The 17,422-nt window shown below is 41.3% G+C and overlaps 1 protein-coding gene across 8 annotated transcripts in view; it reads left to right on the top strand.

Moving 5' to 3' along the window:
• Window positions 1–15,181, top strand: part of pcdh19 (protocadherin 19) — a 70,629-nt gene extending 55,448 nt beyond the window's left edge. For all 8 annotated transcript variants that reach the window (XM_042493627.2, XM_088080907.1, XM_042493626.2 and 5 more), the window contains exon 5: window positions 12,510–15,181. In XM_042493627.2, coding sequence (XP_042349561.1) covers window positions 12,510–13,069 — 560 coding nt within the window. In that variant the 3' untranslated portion in view covers window positions 13,070–15,181. The remainder of the gene's footprint in view (window positions 1–12,509) is intronic.
• Window positions 15,182–17,422: the final 2,241 nt, after the last annotated feature.

Raw genomic sequence — 17,422 nt, 5'->3', positions numbered from 1 at the left:
CTGATGATTTGAATCTCCAGCCCTAGTTAAATTACTGTTTTCTTAACGGAGTCTGACTTTGAAGAGAGAGATATAATGGCTTCCCATCAGATATATCTGCCTGACTACACATTAAAGCAGTCAAGATGTTGTGATTTTAGCGCACACTTAAATTGATATCGATTTTTTAGGTGACTAAAATATGTTTTGTTGCTGACCCCTTCACAGCAGTACATTGCTTACCTTCCATGTCGGTACCCAGCCTGCCTCTCCAAATAGGGAGCGTGCCGACTGCCGTGTAGTACACTGACTACAGATAATTACTTCGTACAACCCTACTTCAGAAGATTCAAATTATCCCTTTAAACAAAATGACCTTACCTGACATAAGCACTGATTTGCTCCTCACAGTTTGACATCAGTGGTCCGTAGCGCTGCCATCCCTACGTCTCCTCTCCATCATTGCTCCCCATATAGCTTTCCTCTCCCCCCACCCAACCCCATTCACAGATGTAATTTAAGAGTCTGTTTCTGTCCCCCTTGCTTCTCCCAGACTCATGGGTTTAGGAGCAAATTAGCTTGCTAGCTCGGTCAAGCTTAAACACAGAAATGCTGCATTTGTTCCAGTGTATTTAAAGATGTCCTCTGCCGATGCATTGTTGAGGAAACGAGCCAAGCAGACAGAGGCGGGCATGCGGGCAGGCAGGCGGGCGGTCTGGCTGGCTGGCACGGCAGAGTGGGCAGGTCTGCGACTGGGACGCCAGCGGCCTGCTGTGCTGAGTTTTGGGAGTGCATTGTATTGATGCTGCGGGCTTGGCGCGCCAGAACACAGGTTAATTTGAGGCTCATCATTAGAGGGGCAATTTGGATGCTGAGAATTGACAAGGGTGACATTCACCGTGTCATTATAGAGAAGTACATCACTAGCAGCGCAACACAATACTTCTTTTGCCTTGATCAAAAACAAATACAAAGATCCCAAAAGGCTTCAAAACAATCAACATAGCTGCAACTGTATACTCGCCTTAAAAAATGCCCCTTCAATGAAACAAAATTACCACTATCTCCCATTTGCCTTACGGACACTCTTAAATTCCTCCCTGCATGATGTCCCCTCACAATATCTTATTTTAAGTGGCAATACATCACGTTATGTGAGTACAATGAGCTCTAGTTGCAGTTTCATTTTGTCTAATTGCATTCTTTTTCATCATGTATCTTTCATATTTTAAAATAATTATCCCTTTTAAAATACTCCTAAACCCAAAGATGATTTTTCTCTGATGAAATTCATCACTGAATTACATCCCTGATTAGTTTTTCTTGGAAATGTTTTATACGGCCACAGAACGATCTAATTTACTGCCACAAAGTTATTAAGCTGATTTCTTGTTCCAGTGACAGCGAGATGGATGCAGAGGAAAGTGCAGACATTTTCATTAGTTATTTTACAGTTTGCAGTTTGTGATGGCAAGGCTGCAATTACGAATATATGTATATATATATATATATATATATATATATATTTATATAAATTTGTTGTCCTGCTACACAGGCAACCATGCACTACCATTCAGAAATGATCATTAGCAATCGTTGTCAAACACTGCACTGTCTTGCTTAAGATAAATAATATAATTATATAATAGGAAATGAGTTTCCCCCCGACAGATTTATTTCTGTACTTTTTTGTGACTTAAAATCTTTGTCAAAACAAATGTGTAACTACAACATTTCTGTCGGATAAAGTACATAAAGTTCTGTCGTATCCAATCTTATCTTATCCATCTTATCAGAGTGTATAATCACCATGAGGCATGGTCTCAAAACCCTTTACAATAGCATATATCGTACAGAAGATATTTCTAAACATGAAAATTTAAAAAAAAACATATCAAAAACATTAATGTTAAAGGAGATGTTTGAATATAATAAAGTAAGAAAGATTAAATTAAAACAAACTCGCCTAAATTCTAGAGTAGGCTATAAGTGTATAAAGACAGGTTTTCTGTCTTGTTTTTCTGATTTCAACTGAACGTGCTTCTTTTACGTTTAATCAAAGGCCATTCAAGAGATACAGGGCACAGTAGGCAAATGCTCTAATTTTTTTGTTAATGAAGGAATGAGCAGGAGCCCAGCATCTAGAGAGCAAGGGAGGCGTTCAGCTGTGTGTGGTGTCATTAGCTCAGATAAGTACAGAAGTGCAGGTTCACGTAAGGCCTTGCAGGTTAAAAGAAGAACCTTAAACTCAGCTGGTAGCTGGTGAGGAGAGGCCAAAATGGGTCTTTTGTGATCAAATTTCCTAGTTGCACAACACAACTTCACCACCACATCCCCCCAAAACTGAAATAACCTTTTAAAAATGTCAATCCCACTCCTTTAGGGTCAAATGATACAAAGAAACTGCAGACAACAATATCAGTAGTTTTCTCCGAGAACAGTTATTTGACACAAACCTGAACAGAATCCATTTGGACTGTGGTTACTTTTTCATCATCATGATCTCCACCAAGCAAGTTGCTGCTGGATTGGCTGTTTGGTTGAACATTTGGGCAGACATGATACTGTCCTTCCCCAAGGCTTCCGATATTTTATCATCTATTCATGGTTTTTTTGATAGAGACTGAGAGAGTATGCATAGGTAAACTGAAAACAGCTATTCAATGCACGTAGTATTTATAACGGATGCTAGTTTGCAACACTGGTTCCTTGAGGAGCTTTTATGAAATGAAGCTTCACTCCCACTGCACAAAAGACGCTAACACCTGCTTACATTTGGGTTTTTAATGCAGTGGGAATGTTTACAATAAGTGTTCACACCCAAGTTAAATTACTCTGCAATAGTTGCAGGTATGTGTCGACTCCAGCTCAGTTTCGCATTGATGATAACACAGCATCCGGGTGAATGTGCTAATGTCAGCTCCTTAAACAGCGACATACAATGACACGCTGCCACTTATTACCGTTTCTTTCTAAGCAGTGCTGAAATCTCCATTTAAATCAGTCCAGTAAGAGATTTATAAAGAGAAGTGACAACTGTTACATTTTCACAGCTCCTCACCCATGCTGCATACTACTGTTTAACAAATGTACACTCCAAAACAACTCACACACACACGCTTGTCTGCTGCAGTGCCGTGTACACAACTCTGCTCTACTGGCAATGGGAAAACTGTATATAGCTTAATAATAGCGGGTTTTCCCATGTGGGAAAAGGGTATATGAAATTTAGGTTAAAAAAAGGTAAACCAAATACAGCAAGCTATGGTAAAGCAGGCCTTGTTGTCTATGTTGGTTACCTCTCTGCAATCTCTTTTTTCAGTTTAGCCAAGTTCAGCCTCATGCAGCCAGGCTCAGGTCTCTGTGCCTTTGTGCTGGGGTTAAATCCAGCCCAGAGTCCTTCCTGAGAGAGTTAAACAGTCACTGGCTCATGTAAAACCAGGGCATGAATTATGGTCCAAAAACCTGCAGATCACATAAGATCTGACTGCTGTAAATCCTGCCCCTCCAGGCGTTTCATATGTCATGATAAAAGCCAAAGGTAAAGCTTCCACAGCCTCGCTGAGACGCCCTCTTGGAGCCCGTGATAGTCTGAGCAGGGCGCAATAAGATGAGAGAATCCTCTCAGCAAGTATTGTTGTGTAGTATATGTTGCCGGGGCATTGAAACCAGCCTGCCCATGCATGTCATCATGACAACCAGCTCACATAATTTCCACTACATCAAGCAATCCATTGGCCAGTGGTCCTTCCTTTGAACAAAACAGTGCTACACTATGACATAGTGATTTATAAAACAGCGTAGCGATTGCTTTTTTTCCTCCCGCTGCTGTTACACAGCTGTTAAACAGATGCTGTTTGTACCAATTTAGAAGCTAGTGCATTGTTTGTCAACACCAGTTTGGAAATTCATTCTTTATAACAAGACCTGCAGTAGAATGCGCAGACTGGGCTGCAGCGAGGGAGGGAGGGAATACATACAGGGGGAGTAAACATTTGCAGAACTGTTGGTCGCTTTTAAACAGTTACTGACAAGTGCTTATAAAGAATTGCGACTGCAAGATGAGCTCAAAATTCAGTTAACTCGCCATTTTGCATCACTGTTCAGGAGGACACGCGCTGTCCTGGCAGAAGTGACAGGCTGTCAGACACTCTCTGCAGAGCTAGATGGATTGGACAGTGAATTCGCTCTTGATAAATTGACTGGTACTAATGCGCAGAAGTAGAACCAGTGCCACATGAACCCCTGGCTTCACCAGCCATAGGACAGTACTAACAAGGCCGCCCAGTGAGTCTCATTTCCTCGACAATTAATATTTGACTGGAAGAGTTGAAGGGATTCTGGTCAGATAGGCAGAAGCGAGAGATTTTTGGGTGAAGGATTTATTTAATTACAGCAGTGTACGTGAGACAGCGGTACTGATGAGATGAAGGAGGAGGACAGAAGGAGGAGAAGCATAAAGGATTGGCTTGTGCAGGGAGCTGCGAGGGATGAATCTGGAGGTGTCGGGGGGGATAGCTTGATGTGACTGAACCAGATGCTGTGGGGAGAAGGAGAGGACTCGGTGCTGTGTAGAGAATGATGGCTTGCGTGGCGCAGTAAGGGTGCCCCTCTACTGTTTGTAAAAACAAGACCATCACACTCCATCTTGCCGCTCCCGCAGGAGCCAGGCCTCCAGGCTGATTTATGGCCCACAGACTGAATTGGCTGGCTGGGATGACAGCGGTGCTTGGACTCTCCCTGGTGAGTAGTGGAGGAGGCTGCTTGGCCAAGCCTCCACCTCATCTGGCCATAGACCTGCCCTCTGCTGTAGTTAGAGCACGTTGGATGTTAAGCTTCATCCCCAGCGTTAAGATCAGGCAGGGCCAAGCATGTGTCAGTCTCGAGCATGATCTGGACTCTGAGCGATTCGTAAACAGTCATCCTCTAATCTGCCAATGCCATATTTTCTGCATTTTTCCTCCCCTGTGATGCTTCCATCAGCTTCTGCATCACAGGCTCCATCAAGACTCTGTAGTAACAATTTAGATTTAATCAATCTTTGCCATGTGACTGCCAGGATGGAAAATTAATATGGATAGCAATTAGAAAACAGCCATCTCACTGTCAAAGATGCACCAAGATGAGAGCAAAGAAGTGGACAGCATTTTAGCTGCAAATGAAATCCTTCTGTGCACCACTCAAACATGGCAGGGAGTGTTGGCTCCCAGCTGTCCTCAGAAAGGGTCATCAGGACTGCGGTCACATTTGTTTAACTTTTTGTGGATTGAATTCTTTTGGACTTTATACCAGTCCTCTCACACAGCTAGAAAAAGAGACTTAAAGGGACAGTGTTAATATTTAGAGGGAGATTGCAACCTGCTGAAACTCGCGGTTACAGTGCCTTCAGTGATCTCTGTTCAGAGAGCCGAATTACCGCAGAGGTTTCTTCCTCTCCAAAACAAATGAACCCAGTAATTAAAACAGTTAAAAACACTGAATAAAGCAAATTCATGTTAAAAATCAGTGTTTTTGCAATGCTTGCGGCATGTCTTAGACAAGCTGTTAGGCTAGTGCCTTCTCATAGGTGCTCACCTATTTTCTCTGATAACTTAATTTCATTCAGGTGGTTTTTACCATGAGCCACATGATCCGCAGAGGTCTCTTCCTCCTCAAAAACAAACATACCCGCTAATTTAAACCACTAAAAACACTGAATAACAAAGTTTCTCATTACAAATTTGTGTTTTCTAATGCCGTTTGGCATGTCAGAGAGGGACTGCTAGTATTAGTAGTTAAATAGTAGTAAACATTTAAACTGGTATAAACAATGATTAAACCAGTTTCCTGTTTAAAAAAATCAGCGCTTTTCTGATGCTGCTCATTACAGAGGGGCTGCTAACTATGATGGTTGACGCAAAAACACAAATGACCCTATCTAGAGCCAGTGTTTTGTCTGTTCTGGGTTACTGTAGAAATATGGCAGTGCAGCTTACCAATGTCCGACAAGGACCTACTTCCTGTGTAGATATAAATGGCTCATTCTTAGGCAACAAAAATAGAGCCGTTCTTATTTTCAGCTCATTATACACTCAGGAAAACCTACGTATTATTTTATTGTATTCCATTTCTGCCTATATATCCTACTTAATCCTACACACTGAACCTTTAAAGCACAATGTCAGAGTTACTGTTTGTTCTTTTGTTTGCCAGAGCTTTATAATTGTCTTCTCAGACTATAGAGAAGCTATATTTGATTGCTTTGTCACAGCATTTGATAGAGTGTAATATTAAAAAAAACTGCAAGAGAAGAACAGGAAAGCAATGGGAATCAAAGACAAATGACAAAGACTATGCAGGCCACAAGTAAAGCTTTTCTAGGTTTAAATTGCTCTAAATTATTTGCTTTCATAACTGCTACATCACAGTAATATCCACATTATACTGTCTGGCTGTCTGTTCAAACAGAATCAGGACATTTATTGTTACTGCTACAACAAAAATGTCAGCATACAGAGGAATACAAAAAAGTAGTTTAAGCCAAAAGTGGCAGACATTCTTTGTAAAATGATTTATCATGCCACGCTGCTGTTCCAAATTCTTTTTAGGGTTCATCATGCTGTAAAACCAAACTGACTGAATTGTGTCATACAGCAAGTCCCCATCGCCTCCTGGCTCCAGTTAAAATAAGAAAGAGAAAATCAAGATTTTGTCACCTGAAAAAAAAAAAAAAAAAGTCTTCACATCAATTCAACCCGTCTCTGGCCCCTCCAATCTGGCCTTCTGTTGACTGCGGCTGCTTACTCTCGTTTTATGGGATTACATCATTGTTTTCAACCTTGAGGCTGTGTGCGCTAATTTTGGAGGGAAAAGCGCCTGTGCTCTCCAAGCCAGGCTCCATGTGTTAGCCAAGCAGGACGCAAAATAGCTGGCGAAAGCTCAGAGAGTTTTTCGGGGGAGTTGCCTCTTCCAGTGAGCACAACCCTTCCCTTCTGCATTGGGGGATTTCAGTCTTTTGCTGATTCCTCTTTTTTTGCTACATTAGCATCAAACAAATAGCACCTCCAGCTGTATGACATGAAGGCATCATTATAAGCGGTGCACAGGGGTAAACTGAGCAATGAGCTTGTCAGGACGTGGGATCCCCACGCTGGAGCTGAAGACCTGTCTGCTGCAACTTGAAGTTAAGACGCCTTCTTGTGATTGAGGGAAGGAGACAGGATTGAATCGGCTGCTGGCGGGCTGCAGATGCGAGATGAAATGCAGGGAGCGTTTGGGTTTTCTCTCTGTGCTGATGCAAAGCGATGCTATTCCAAATAACTAGAAACAAAAAAACATGACCAGCATTATCAAGAGAATTTGGCTTCTGCATTTGAAGTGACAGTATTTGTTATTATCCATAACCATATTGCATCTGTACATGCATATTTAACTTGCTTCCCGGTGCCTTTGCCAGACTTTGGACCTTAAAGGGTTATTATCCATTGACAGTGTGTTGTAAACAGTATATTTCAATCAGTGCGCCCCCAGTTTGGAGAAGCATCTCCTGCTGTGGATGGGGTCAGCAACAAAACATATTTTAGCCACCTGAAAGAAGCCTATAGAAGTTTAAGTGTACGCTATATTGAGAGTATGTTCACTGCTTCACTTTAATGTCAGACACTGATTTCCAACGAGGAAATGAAGCCGTTACATCACTCTCTTCAAAGCCAGACTCCATTTAGAAAGACATCGATTTAAAATCGCTGAACACAGGAACTTCTGGTCTGCTGCTGCATCATTCACTTTGTTTTTTGTGTGACTATGGTGTCTAAAAGGGTTAGTTTGGATTCACCAGAGTCACACAATAAAACGAACTAACCAGTTGCAGCAGTGGTAAAGAGGCAGCTCCTGTGTTCAGCGAGCTAAAATGACTGTTTTTGTCAGTGGAGTTTGGTGGCTTTGACGAGAGCATAGATGGGGAACTGAAGCCATTAACAGCTTCCCCATCAAAATACACTGTTTCATATAGCACACACCTAAACTGATACTGTTTTTTTTTTAGGTGGGTAAAATATTTGTTGTCACTGACCTCTGTCTACAGCAGTACATTGCTTAGCTTCTGTGTCAGACTCCAGCCTGCTTCTCCAAACCGACGTCTACTGTGTGTGATGTACTGTACATACCTACCCCGTTTGACCTCACAAATACATTTTTTTGCCTCCACCACCAATAGACTGTTTGTACTTAAATGTGGAGCACAAAAAAAATCTCAGGCAGCATGCACCTCCTGATGGAGCTCCCTCAGTAACTAATAGGTATTAAATCATTGATAGAAAATGTTCCTGATGACATCCTGCTCTGTACTGTACTTTAACTCTGCTCTTGGAACTGATTGGCACGCTTATTTTCCTGATGACTGTGAATGCACATTCACAGCAGGAGGTGCCGTCACTGTCTTCCATTTGTACGTGTTGACTTCCAAACTCTAAGTGCTGCTGTAAAAGCCATTAATTCATCTCTCACCAGCTTGTTTTTTGAAATAGGAGGAGATTGTGTTTTGTTAGAGGTCGATGGCCTGTCACTTTTTTTATTTAAATTTTGTCTCTTCCGTTTTTTGGGGGTGGGTCTTTTTAGAGCAACATCTGCGTTTTATGAAGCTCTGAGCAAAGGCAGGATGTGTGAGTGTTAATGGCGCTTGGCTCTCATAACAATGTCATTTACACCCCAGTTGCTCTCCCATAGACCCCTAAAGGAAAGGAGAGAAAATGGCATTCACTGCATATGCATGCACTGCTAAGTAGAGAGCATACAACTTGTGTATATTTCTTTGTGCCCCGAGGCTTTTCATGCTTTAGAAAGTGCCTCAGGCTATAGAAAAAAGCCAAAGTGTTTAGAGGAAATTGCATTCATAACCAAGACGCTTGTAAATCTTTAATCAGCAGAGAAAAAGATCTGCTTTGTCAAACTCGATTTGGGGAGAAATTTCAGATTACTAAATTTAATAAATGGGAAATGTGTGCAAGTTTGAAATTTACTATAAAACTTTCAATGAAAAACAGTTTCTCAAAGCCAGCAAAAACTAAGAATAACCCAAATAACAAATGCACTTTAAATGATACTATAACTAAAATATTGTCTTTTTTATTGTTAGTAATTTAACAAAGAAAGGGCATTAAAAAGGGGTTAAAATACAGTTACTAACAGTGCAGTTCCATAAAAAAGGGAACATGGGATTTGAAAAGGCTTAAAAAATACCATCACAGTGGACAATCTAATCTACTGTGTGGGCGTGCTGTTTTTTTTTTTCTTTTTTATTCATCACCCTTCATTATGTTCCAGGTACCTGGTGTAAAGACTTTAGTAAAGACTTTTGATTACATTATTACATTCTGATTGGCTCCCTTCTCTTTAAACAAAACCCACAGCTTCATGCCTTTTGTCTCCTTGATTGCCGCCGGTACAGTCCCCTGGACCAATCAGCATTCATGCAAATTTACACACACACAGCAGTGCACAGTATATTCAGTAGGCTCATTATTACTTTTCGGCCACATAAAGTGATTTTAACTGAATGGTGGTTTTATAGAGCTGACTATTTATGCTGCAGTCTGGATACTGTGGATGATGGTATATAATGATATTTCATGAAATTAATATTTTTTTTACACAGAGGAAGTTCCTGGGGGCTTGGATTGTTAACTTGTGTTGTAATTGTAGATTACATGGAGGTGCTTATTAGAAAGTTGTCCTTTGTAAGGAAGACGTCTCAGTCTGCATTTACTGGGAATAATGCCAGTGTCTGTGTGGGCATATAGGTCATAGACTGTACAAATATTGGAGGTTTTATGAGCCACTGAGCATCTTTCAGAGGAAAGAAACCGGGGCCTGCATCAAACGCTGTATCAACTTCTCTGGTTTTGAAGCCTCAAATTTGGCATTTTGGCCATCACCATCTTGGACATATTTGGACACGGTGGTGAAGATAAACCCAGCATTTGCTTCGTGCTTGGTCAGGGCAGTTTATTTCCAGCTATGGTTAACGGTTGCTGTGCTAACTCTAATTTTCGTCACCAAAAACAGGTGCAAAAAAAGTGAACACAAAATGTACTTTCTGCAAAAACAGAACACAAGTCTCCTTCGACTGTCTTTTTGTACACCTTTGAACAAGTCTTCTCACTCTCATAGTCACTCTCATAAAGTGAAAGCACAGTGAAATAGCTACAGCCACACTTATGCCATGGTGACGTTACCTATCCAATATTTTCACCATGGTAGCAACAGGAGCTGCAGTTTCTGGCACTTCACAGCGTTGGCTTCATTTTTCAGCCCCGGAGGTTGCTGCTTGATCCTGACACAAACGTGATCAGAGGAAGCTAACTCTGTGCCGCCTCTGTGTCACTAAAGCAATCATGTGGACATTGGTCACTCACTGGTCTGCATTTGTGTTTGCTGGTGTTCATTTTCAGCCTTCAAGCATGATGATCTGGGTTCAAATAGCCCATGATAGCCCACATTGCTCATGCATCCAGTCATTTAGTCACCATGTTATCTGCCAGTCTCATCAGATTATACTTTATGAGCGACAGCTCTGGCATATCTTGCCCCTGAAAAGCCTGTCTCCAATCTTTAAATATCGATCCCCGGGGTCTAAGCAGAGGTGCCTCTCATGAGTGCAGGAAAAGAAGGGAGAAAAACAGATCATTAGTGATTTTAATTAGGTGATCTGTCAAGCTGCGATTGCCAGATGTAAGCGTATGCATTTGGGTCGATGGCAATCCCTCTCACAATCCCCTCTTGTCACCTTGGGCCTGTGAAACGGAGGATGGCTCTTGCTAGGAGTGAAACAAGCAGTAGGGGAGCGCAGAAATGTGTCATTGCGCATCTGTGTAGTAGGTTCTTTCTCAAGATTGGAGCAGGTGGAAAACACAACAGCACAGTGGCATAGAGAGAGTGTTGACTTGTGTTTTCTAGGGCCTAGTAATAATAAAGAAAGTAAGAAAGTGTGTACTATACATCTTTTTTTTTTACAGATTTGTAGCACCACGCTCTTTCAGCAACCACAGTGTTCGTGTATGTGAGTTAAAACAAACAGGAAAAACTTAAAGGCTAACTTCTGTGGTTTTCAGCCTTGCCTCTCGCCGTGTTTTTGTATCTAAATGACTCGTGGAAGCAACTATTTTTCACATTGGTCCAGCATTTGTGCACTGCCAGTTTATGTTCACTAAAAGTGCTTGTTTTGCCACAACAGGCTCAGATTGTTATTTTAAGTGTCCAACAACCTTATTGAAAGGATCCCTTCAGAGAAAGACCTTTAGTAAAACATTAGGTTCTTTTTAGTTTAAACAGAAACAGCCCTAAAATCAGCATCCTCAAATTTACCAGACTCTATTTAAAAAAACAGTCATTTTAGTGTGCATAAAGCCAGCATATTTTTTACATCTAATTGGGTAAATTTCAGGGTTTATTTCAACCAAACTAGAGTTGGTTATTGTTAAAAAAGTGGAAAGTAAGAAAGATGCTTTTAATGAGGTTTTTTATTTGTGGTTTCTGTCATTTGAATAAATGGTTTCACAGTAATGAAATTACTGTTTATTTAAATGGAGTCTGGTAGGTTTGGCCACTGCAATTTCAGGGCTGTTTCTGGTTAAACAAAAAGGGTATTTTTTTAACAAAAAGGTCTTCATTTAAGTTGTCAGACACTTAAAATAACAAACTGGGCCTGTCAGTGGCAAAACAAGCACTTTTAGTGGATCTAAATTGACAATGTGTAATCTTTTATTAACATTAAATTGAAGCCTATTTTTCCACTACTGGCTGCATTAACCACTTAACCCGCAAACATGGACAAATAGAGTCCAGGTTGAAAAATAACGTAGTTACTCGTGAATAAAAAGCATTTCAGTTTGTGTTAAGCACATTTTTTGTTGTTATAACGATGCACAAAAAGTTCTTCCCCTCCAACACAACGAACTATGAAAGAGTGCAGTTATACAGACTCAGGCAAATCTTTTTTTTTTCTTTCACTCCAGCGTTAAACATCATTACATATTTATATCTCGGCGCCAGATGACAGAGACAGAGAGGAAGAGAGAGATGAACCAGGCAACAACACCGCAACTCGTCTGCTGTCTCTCTCTGCAAGATATCTGATTGCACTGTTTAAACCTGCCTTTCATCCAGTGTTGCTACAGAAAAGCCAATTATACAAGACTTGCAAATGGACTTTTGATTTAACAATACATGATTTAATTGGCATATTAGAAGTGTCCTAAACAACCAGCTCTCGTTATCAGTGAGCAGCGTGATCGGGGCTGCAGTCTTGAGCATATGCAGGGACGCAGTGAAAATGAAAGCAAATCATTCCGAAATGTTCGACTTGGGCTGTTTTGATTTAAACACAACGCAGCATTGATTTTCATTTATTTATCCTATAATTTAATGACAGGCTTGACATACAAATGAAGGCCACTTGGGAGCAAAACAGTATGATTTGTGTGTGCAAATGAGTATAAAAGTTGAAAAGTTGGAATTTAACAGTCATGTTTTCTCTTTCTTTCATGTCTCCACAGACCCCAGCGAAGGCTTTCACTGCCAGGACGAGTGTCGTATCCTAGGCCACTCTGACCGCTGTTGGATGCCTCGTGTCCCAATCCCGGCGCGTGCCAAGTCACCCGAGCACGGCCGTAATGTCATCGCTTTGTCTATTGAGGCCACCACAGTGGACGTGCCGCACTACGAGGACGGCACCACCAAGAGGACTTTTGCCACCTTCGGCAAGGATGGGCCCGAGGACGTGGAGCGGGGAGAGTTAAAGGGAAAGCGGACTCAGGAGTCTCAGGTGTGCAGCCCCAAGGCCAATGGAGGGGCTGTCCGTGAAGCTGGCAACGGGCGCGAGGCAGCCAGCCCCATCACTTCCCCTGTGCACCTGAAGAGCCCTGTGTCCAAGCCGTCATCTGCCTACAACACGCTGAAATGCCGCGACGCAGAGCGAATCGCCAACCACAGCCTGCTGCGGCAGCCGGAGGGGAAGGACAGTGAGCCAGCTGTCAGGGAGATCAACACGCTTCTCCACGATGGCCGAGACAAGGAATCCCCCAGCAGCAAGCGCCTGAAGGACATTGTGCTTTAGCGAGCTTCTCATTGACACGCACCGACATCCATGCACACATGCAGTGTAAAACTCACATATATGTACCCCGCAATAGCTGTGTGTACACAGAAGAACGTCCGGCTATGGAAGTAGAGAGACACACCCATTTGCAGTATACAATATTGAAGAAGCAGCTCGTGCTGAGGAGGATGAACTGTGGTATGCTGCAGCTAGTTGTGTGCTCGAGCCGAGGTAGTGGATGTGGCTTTGTTGTAGTCGCAGTACTTTTTCCTTGTTTGCTTTTTGTTCAGTTTTTCTTTCTATCGGTCTGCAAGGAGTGGACAGGCAGGTTACTGTTGACTGCATGGACATGGCCAGTGGACCTCCCCAGCGCTTGCGCCAAAGCAGGACACTGCGTGTTTGGACACCTGAGGTGCCAATTCATTACGTACAGTTATGCCTTTTGAACTACTTTTGTATCACAAACTGATATTTGCCTTCTTTGGTTTTGCAGTGTGTTCTAGCTGCCAAAATCGCTCTTTGTTCCTTTGTATAGTGAGCTCCATCAATGTAATAAATGACATACACAGGATTCATCTTAAAAAATACTCTCAATTTACTCCTTCGACAGTTTTCAGTGCATTCATGGGAAAGGAAGCGAGCCCTCTCGGTCTCATTTGCCCCTTTCTCTGACTAATAAGAGAAACTTTCTCTGCGTATCCCTGAGGACATCCCAGTGTCATCAGACTGTGAGGTCTTTACAGTATTTATATTTTATCAAGGATGGAGCTAAATGAACTCTCGCTATCTGCCCAGCCGCTCTGAACACTGGAAGTGGGACAGACAGATCCTTGTGTTCAAATTGAGTTGTGAAAAAAAAAAGACTTACTGCTTTTGAAATCTCCTGTGCCCAACCTTGATTGTAGCCAGTGGAGCCCAAATTAGAACTTTGTGCTCTGGTCTTGTACTTTTTTTGACTTTTGACTATGGGGCTAGGATAGAAGGGATCGTCACTCATGTCTTGCTATGTGAAACTCTCTATAGGGTTTACTATTATCATTTTTAATAACCTGTTGTTATGTGACAATCCCTTTAATGTTTTGTTTCAAGAGAAAAAAACAAATAAACATTGGTGTTCAACTGAAGCTACAGTAGCGTTTGTTACACAAACACAAAAATAAAAAAAAACATATATGCCAAAATATATTTTATAAATAATTTAAAAATGTATAATGAGAATATTTAATGCTGTGTAGTTATTTTATGAGTAAGTTATACTTGAAATTAACTTGCTTTTGTTCATTTGTCTTTTGCTTTTTATATTGAATCTGATTTGTTTTTTATTTTCAAAATGAACTTGGATTATTTTTTTTTGTTTACTGTGTGACCCCTGGCAACTGTTGCAGTCTACCTTGTTGTAAAGAGTTTCTTATTGGTCAGTTCTTGTGCCATCAAGTTTCTGTGTGGGCTACTAGAAAATGTAAAAAAAAGACAAAAAAAAAACAACAAAAAAAGCGATATCAGCACCAACATTAGTGTGTCAGTTCAATGAGCTTAGAGTGAGATAGCAAAAGAAACCAAAAAAGATGCAAACAAAACCTTAAAAATTGCAGGATGTTGCTTAATCTTAGTATCTAAGGAGGAGAAGGATCGGCTCCCAGTGTTCTTCAAGCTGGTAACAGGATTCCACCTATAATGAGTCGCTTTTCCTATCGGGCCCAATCGAGTTTAAACAAGACTTTTTCAGCCTCAACTGAGGGCATTTGGACGCACAGACTAGCTTTGCTCAGCACTGCTGTCACCCTGTGCCATCTGTGTTCAGTTGATCTCAAAGATCAGGTTGAGACCAGAGTGGTATAAACAGGGCTCTCCCCTCCTCCGAGCACCACACAACAGACTGGGTGGAATCATGTTTGAACGAACTAAGGTCTTGGAAGAACCGTGTTGCACATCAGCAATGTGGTTTTATGTTGCTTTGCAGTAAACTATGTACAATGTGGAAAAATATGAATGAAAATTGACAAATTGCATACAACAAACTAGATCTTGTAGCTGAATGTTTTGCTGGTCTCACCCATGGCTTCTGGCAACATGAAAATCGGAATAATCACTGAATGTATACAGCAGCTTATAATTAAACTATTAAATGTTCTCCGCTTTGTTTCCTTGTCTTTACTCAACACGAGTCAATTTTTTAAATTCTGCAGATTTTTCGTGTGTAAACTACAATGATGCTGAAGCTGTTTTCATTTTTCAGTTTAAAGAGTCGGGCCTCTGGGTGGGTGTTTCCCTTGGCAACGGTTGACTGAACTTGGATTATTTTTTTCTGAGAGCCAGCACTGCTCGGAGACGTCAGCTACTGTGGTGAGCTACTTACTGAAGCACTTTATAGTCCTGTTAAGCCGGTAAAAATGTACGTTGTCTTTCCTTCCTTTGTTAACAAACTAACACGGTGATGGCAGTGCACCGTTAGCAACTTTAAACATTTTTTATGACCTATTGTACTTTTCTGTTTATATTTGTACACATGGAAACAGGAAGTTAGCAAGTTAGGCTAATTAGCTTCCACTGGGAAATTAGAGGCTAGTTAGCCTAGGTGCTAACATTGGTACTTATTCCCACCATTGACTTTACACTGTATAAAGATGGATGACGCATGTCCACTGCCACCAATTCACAAAAATGAAGCCAAAATATCTTGCATACAGCTACTGCTATTTTCCACCAGTTACATAATTTGGGGGCAGAGTCTGCGCAAGCACCCAGACGACCCAATCACTAGCTGCACAGCTGACAGCGAGCACACCTATTGACACGCATAGCTGTCAGTCATGACATCAAACCCCCTTTAAATAAATAATAATAATAATAATAATAATAATAATAATACTATAAAACAAACACTTGAACAAACAGCAATGTGATAAGAAATGCATAAAATGACATTTGGGAAAGGCTGACTTGGCATGTACTTTGAGTACTTTTTGTTTAGTCCATGTCCCATTCACTAACATGGACATGTTTTATGACCTGTACCGCAGCCGGCCGTCAGGGGGCGATCTAAATGTTTAGCTTTACTTTTGGGAACTGTCATAACCTCCATCTTTTTTTAATAGTCTTTGGTTTGTTTCACATTATACAGTGAAGGGGCCAGTTCAGTTAGCGTCTGTCTTTTTTCAGCTACCTTTCAGTTTTCTCAGTGTCCGGCTTCAGTTTGTTCTTTGGCGACTGACGGATTATTTTTCCCACAGACCAGCACCGCCAGAGGATGTCAGCTTCTGTGGTGAGTTACTGTTTATCCTATGAAGATTTACATGTCTGCTTGTGCCAATACGCTAACTGGTAATGCACCATTAGCAGCATTTAACATGTGTCAGGAACCATTATGATATAATGTTAAATCTGTAGTCCTATTTCACTTGGAAACTAGAAGTTAGCACGCCAGGCTAACTAGCTTCCACTGGGAAAATGGTGGCTAGTTAGCCTAGCTGCTAACATCTGTCTTCGGGTTGCCCTCCCTATTTAATCAATACAGGACGCAATTTGTCCCGTATTTCTGTACACAGCCTACTCTAACTCATAAACTGTGTTTTCACATGCTTAGAAAAACGCGAGAATGATAAAAACCAAGAGGGTTTCACGGGAAAAGCGGCGAAATATTAATAACAGGTCTGTCACCCAGCCATGGTTTCCATGGTCACGGTTTTTAAAAACGTCTGCGCGTCTGCCCGATATAGGCTATCGCAGTCAGTGTGGAGCACTGGCACACAGCCTTGTTTCCACTCCCACAGTGAGCCATAAATTCATGTAGAAACGCCTTTAAAATCCGTTTGCGTGTCGGCATGTGTGCAGCTAAGAGGAAGTTCGTGTTTACAGAGAGGCGAGTTGTCACTGCGCGCGACCATTACGCACGGAGACGGCTATTACAAACGCTCATAGCGCTAAATCATCACATGTAAACCGTCTTCAAGGTGATGCCACAGTCATCATTATGGTACATCAGACAAAAATACTGACAATTAATTGATGACTAATATTGAAACAGCCTTTTTCATTTGCAGCACAATACAGGAAAAAAATAAAAGATCATAAACGGGGAAATAATGGCTCAAATGTGAGCAAAATTAAAATAATGATAATTACATTCATCACGCAGGTTATTTAGATTAGACTATGTAAGTTTAAGATGGGGTCTTTAAGTAATAGTTTATATATAACAGTGTATATTGCAAAACAAAACAGAAAAAGGTCCCTAGTCGTTATTCCCACTGGACTTAACTTTCTGATGGCATTTCAGCATGCTGAGTCAGTGTTTTGTTGATCCCACATTATCTTTTTTCTGTGGGTCTAGATGTGGTAATCGGAAGTGACCATACTGTCAAAACTCATAAA

Source organism: Plectropomus leopardus, chromosome 8 (genome assembly GCF_026936395.1).
Source record: "Plectropomus leopardus strain MGB_pleo_1.0 chromosome 8, ASM2693639v1, whole genome shotgun sequence".
In the NCBI taxonomy this organism is placed as follows: domain Eukaryota; kingdom Metazoa; phylum Chordata; class Actinopteri; order Perciformes; family Serranidae; genus Plectropomus; species Plectropomus leopardus.
The sequence above is the reverse complement of the archived record's forward strand: the minus strand, read 5'-3'. Positions and strand labels throughout refer to the sequence as shown.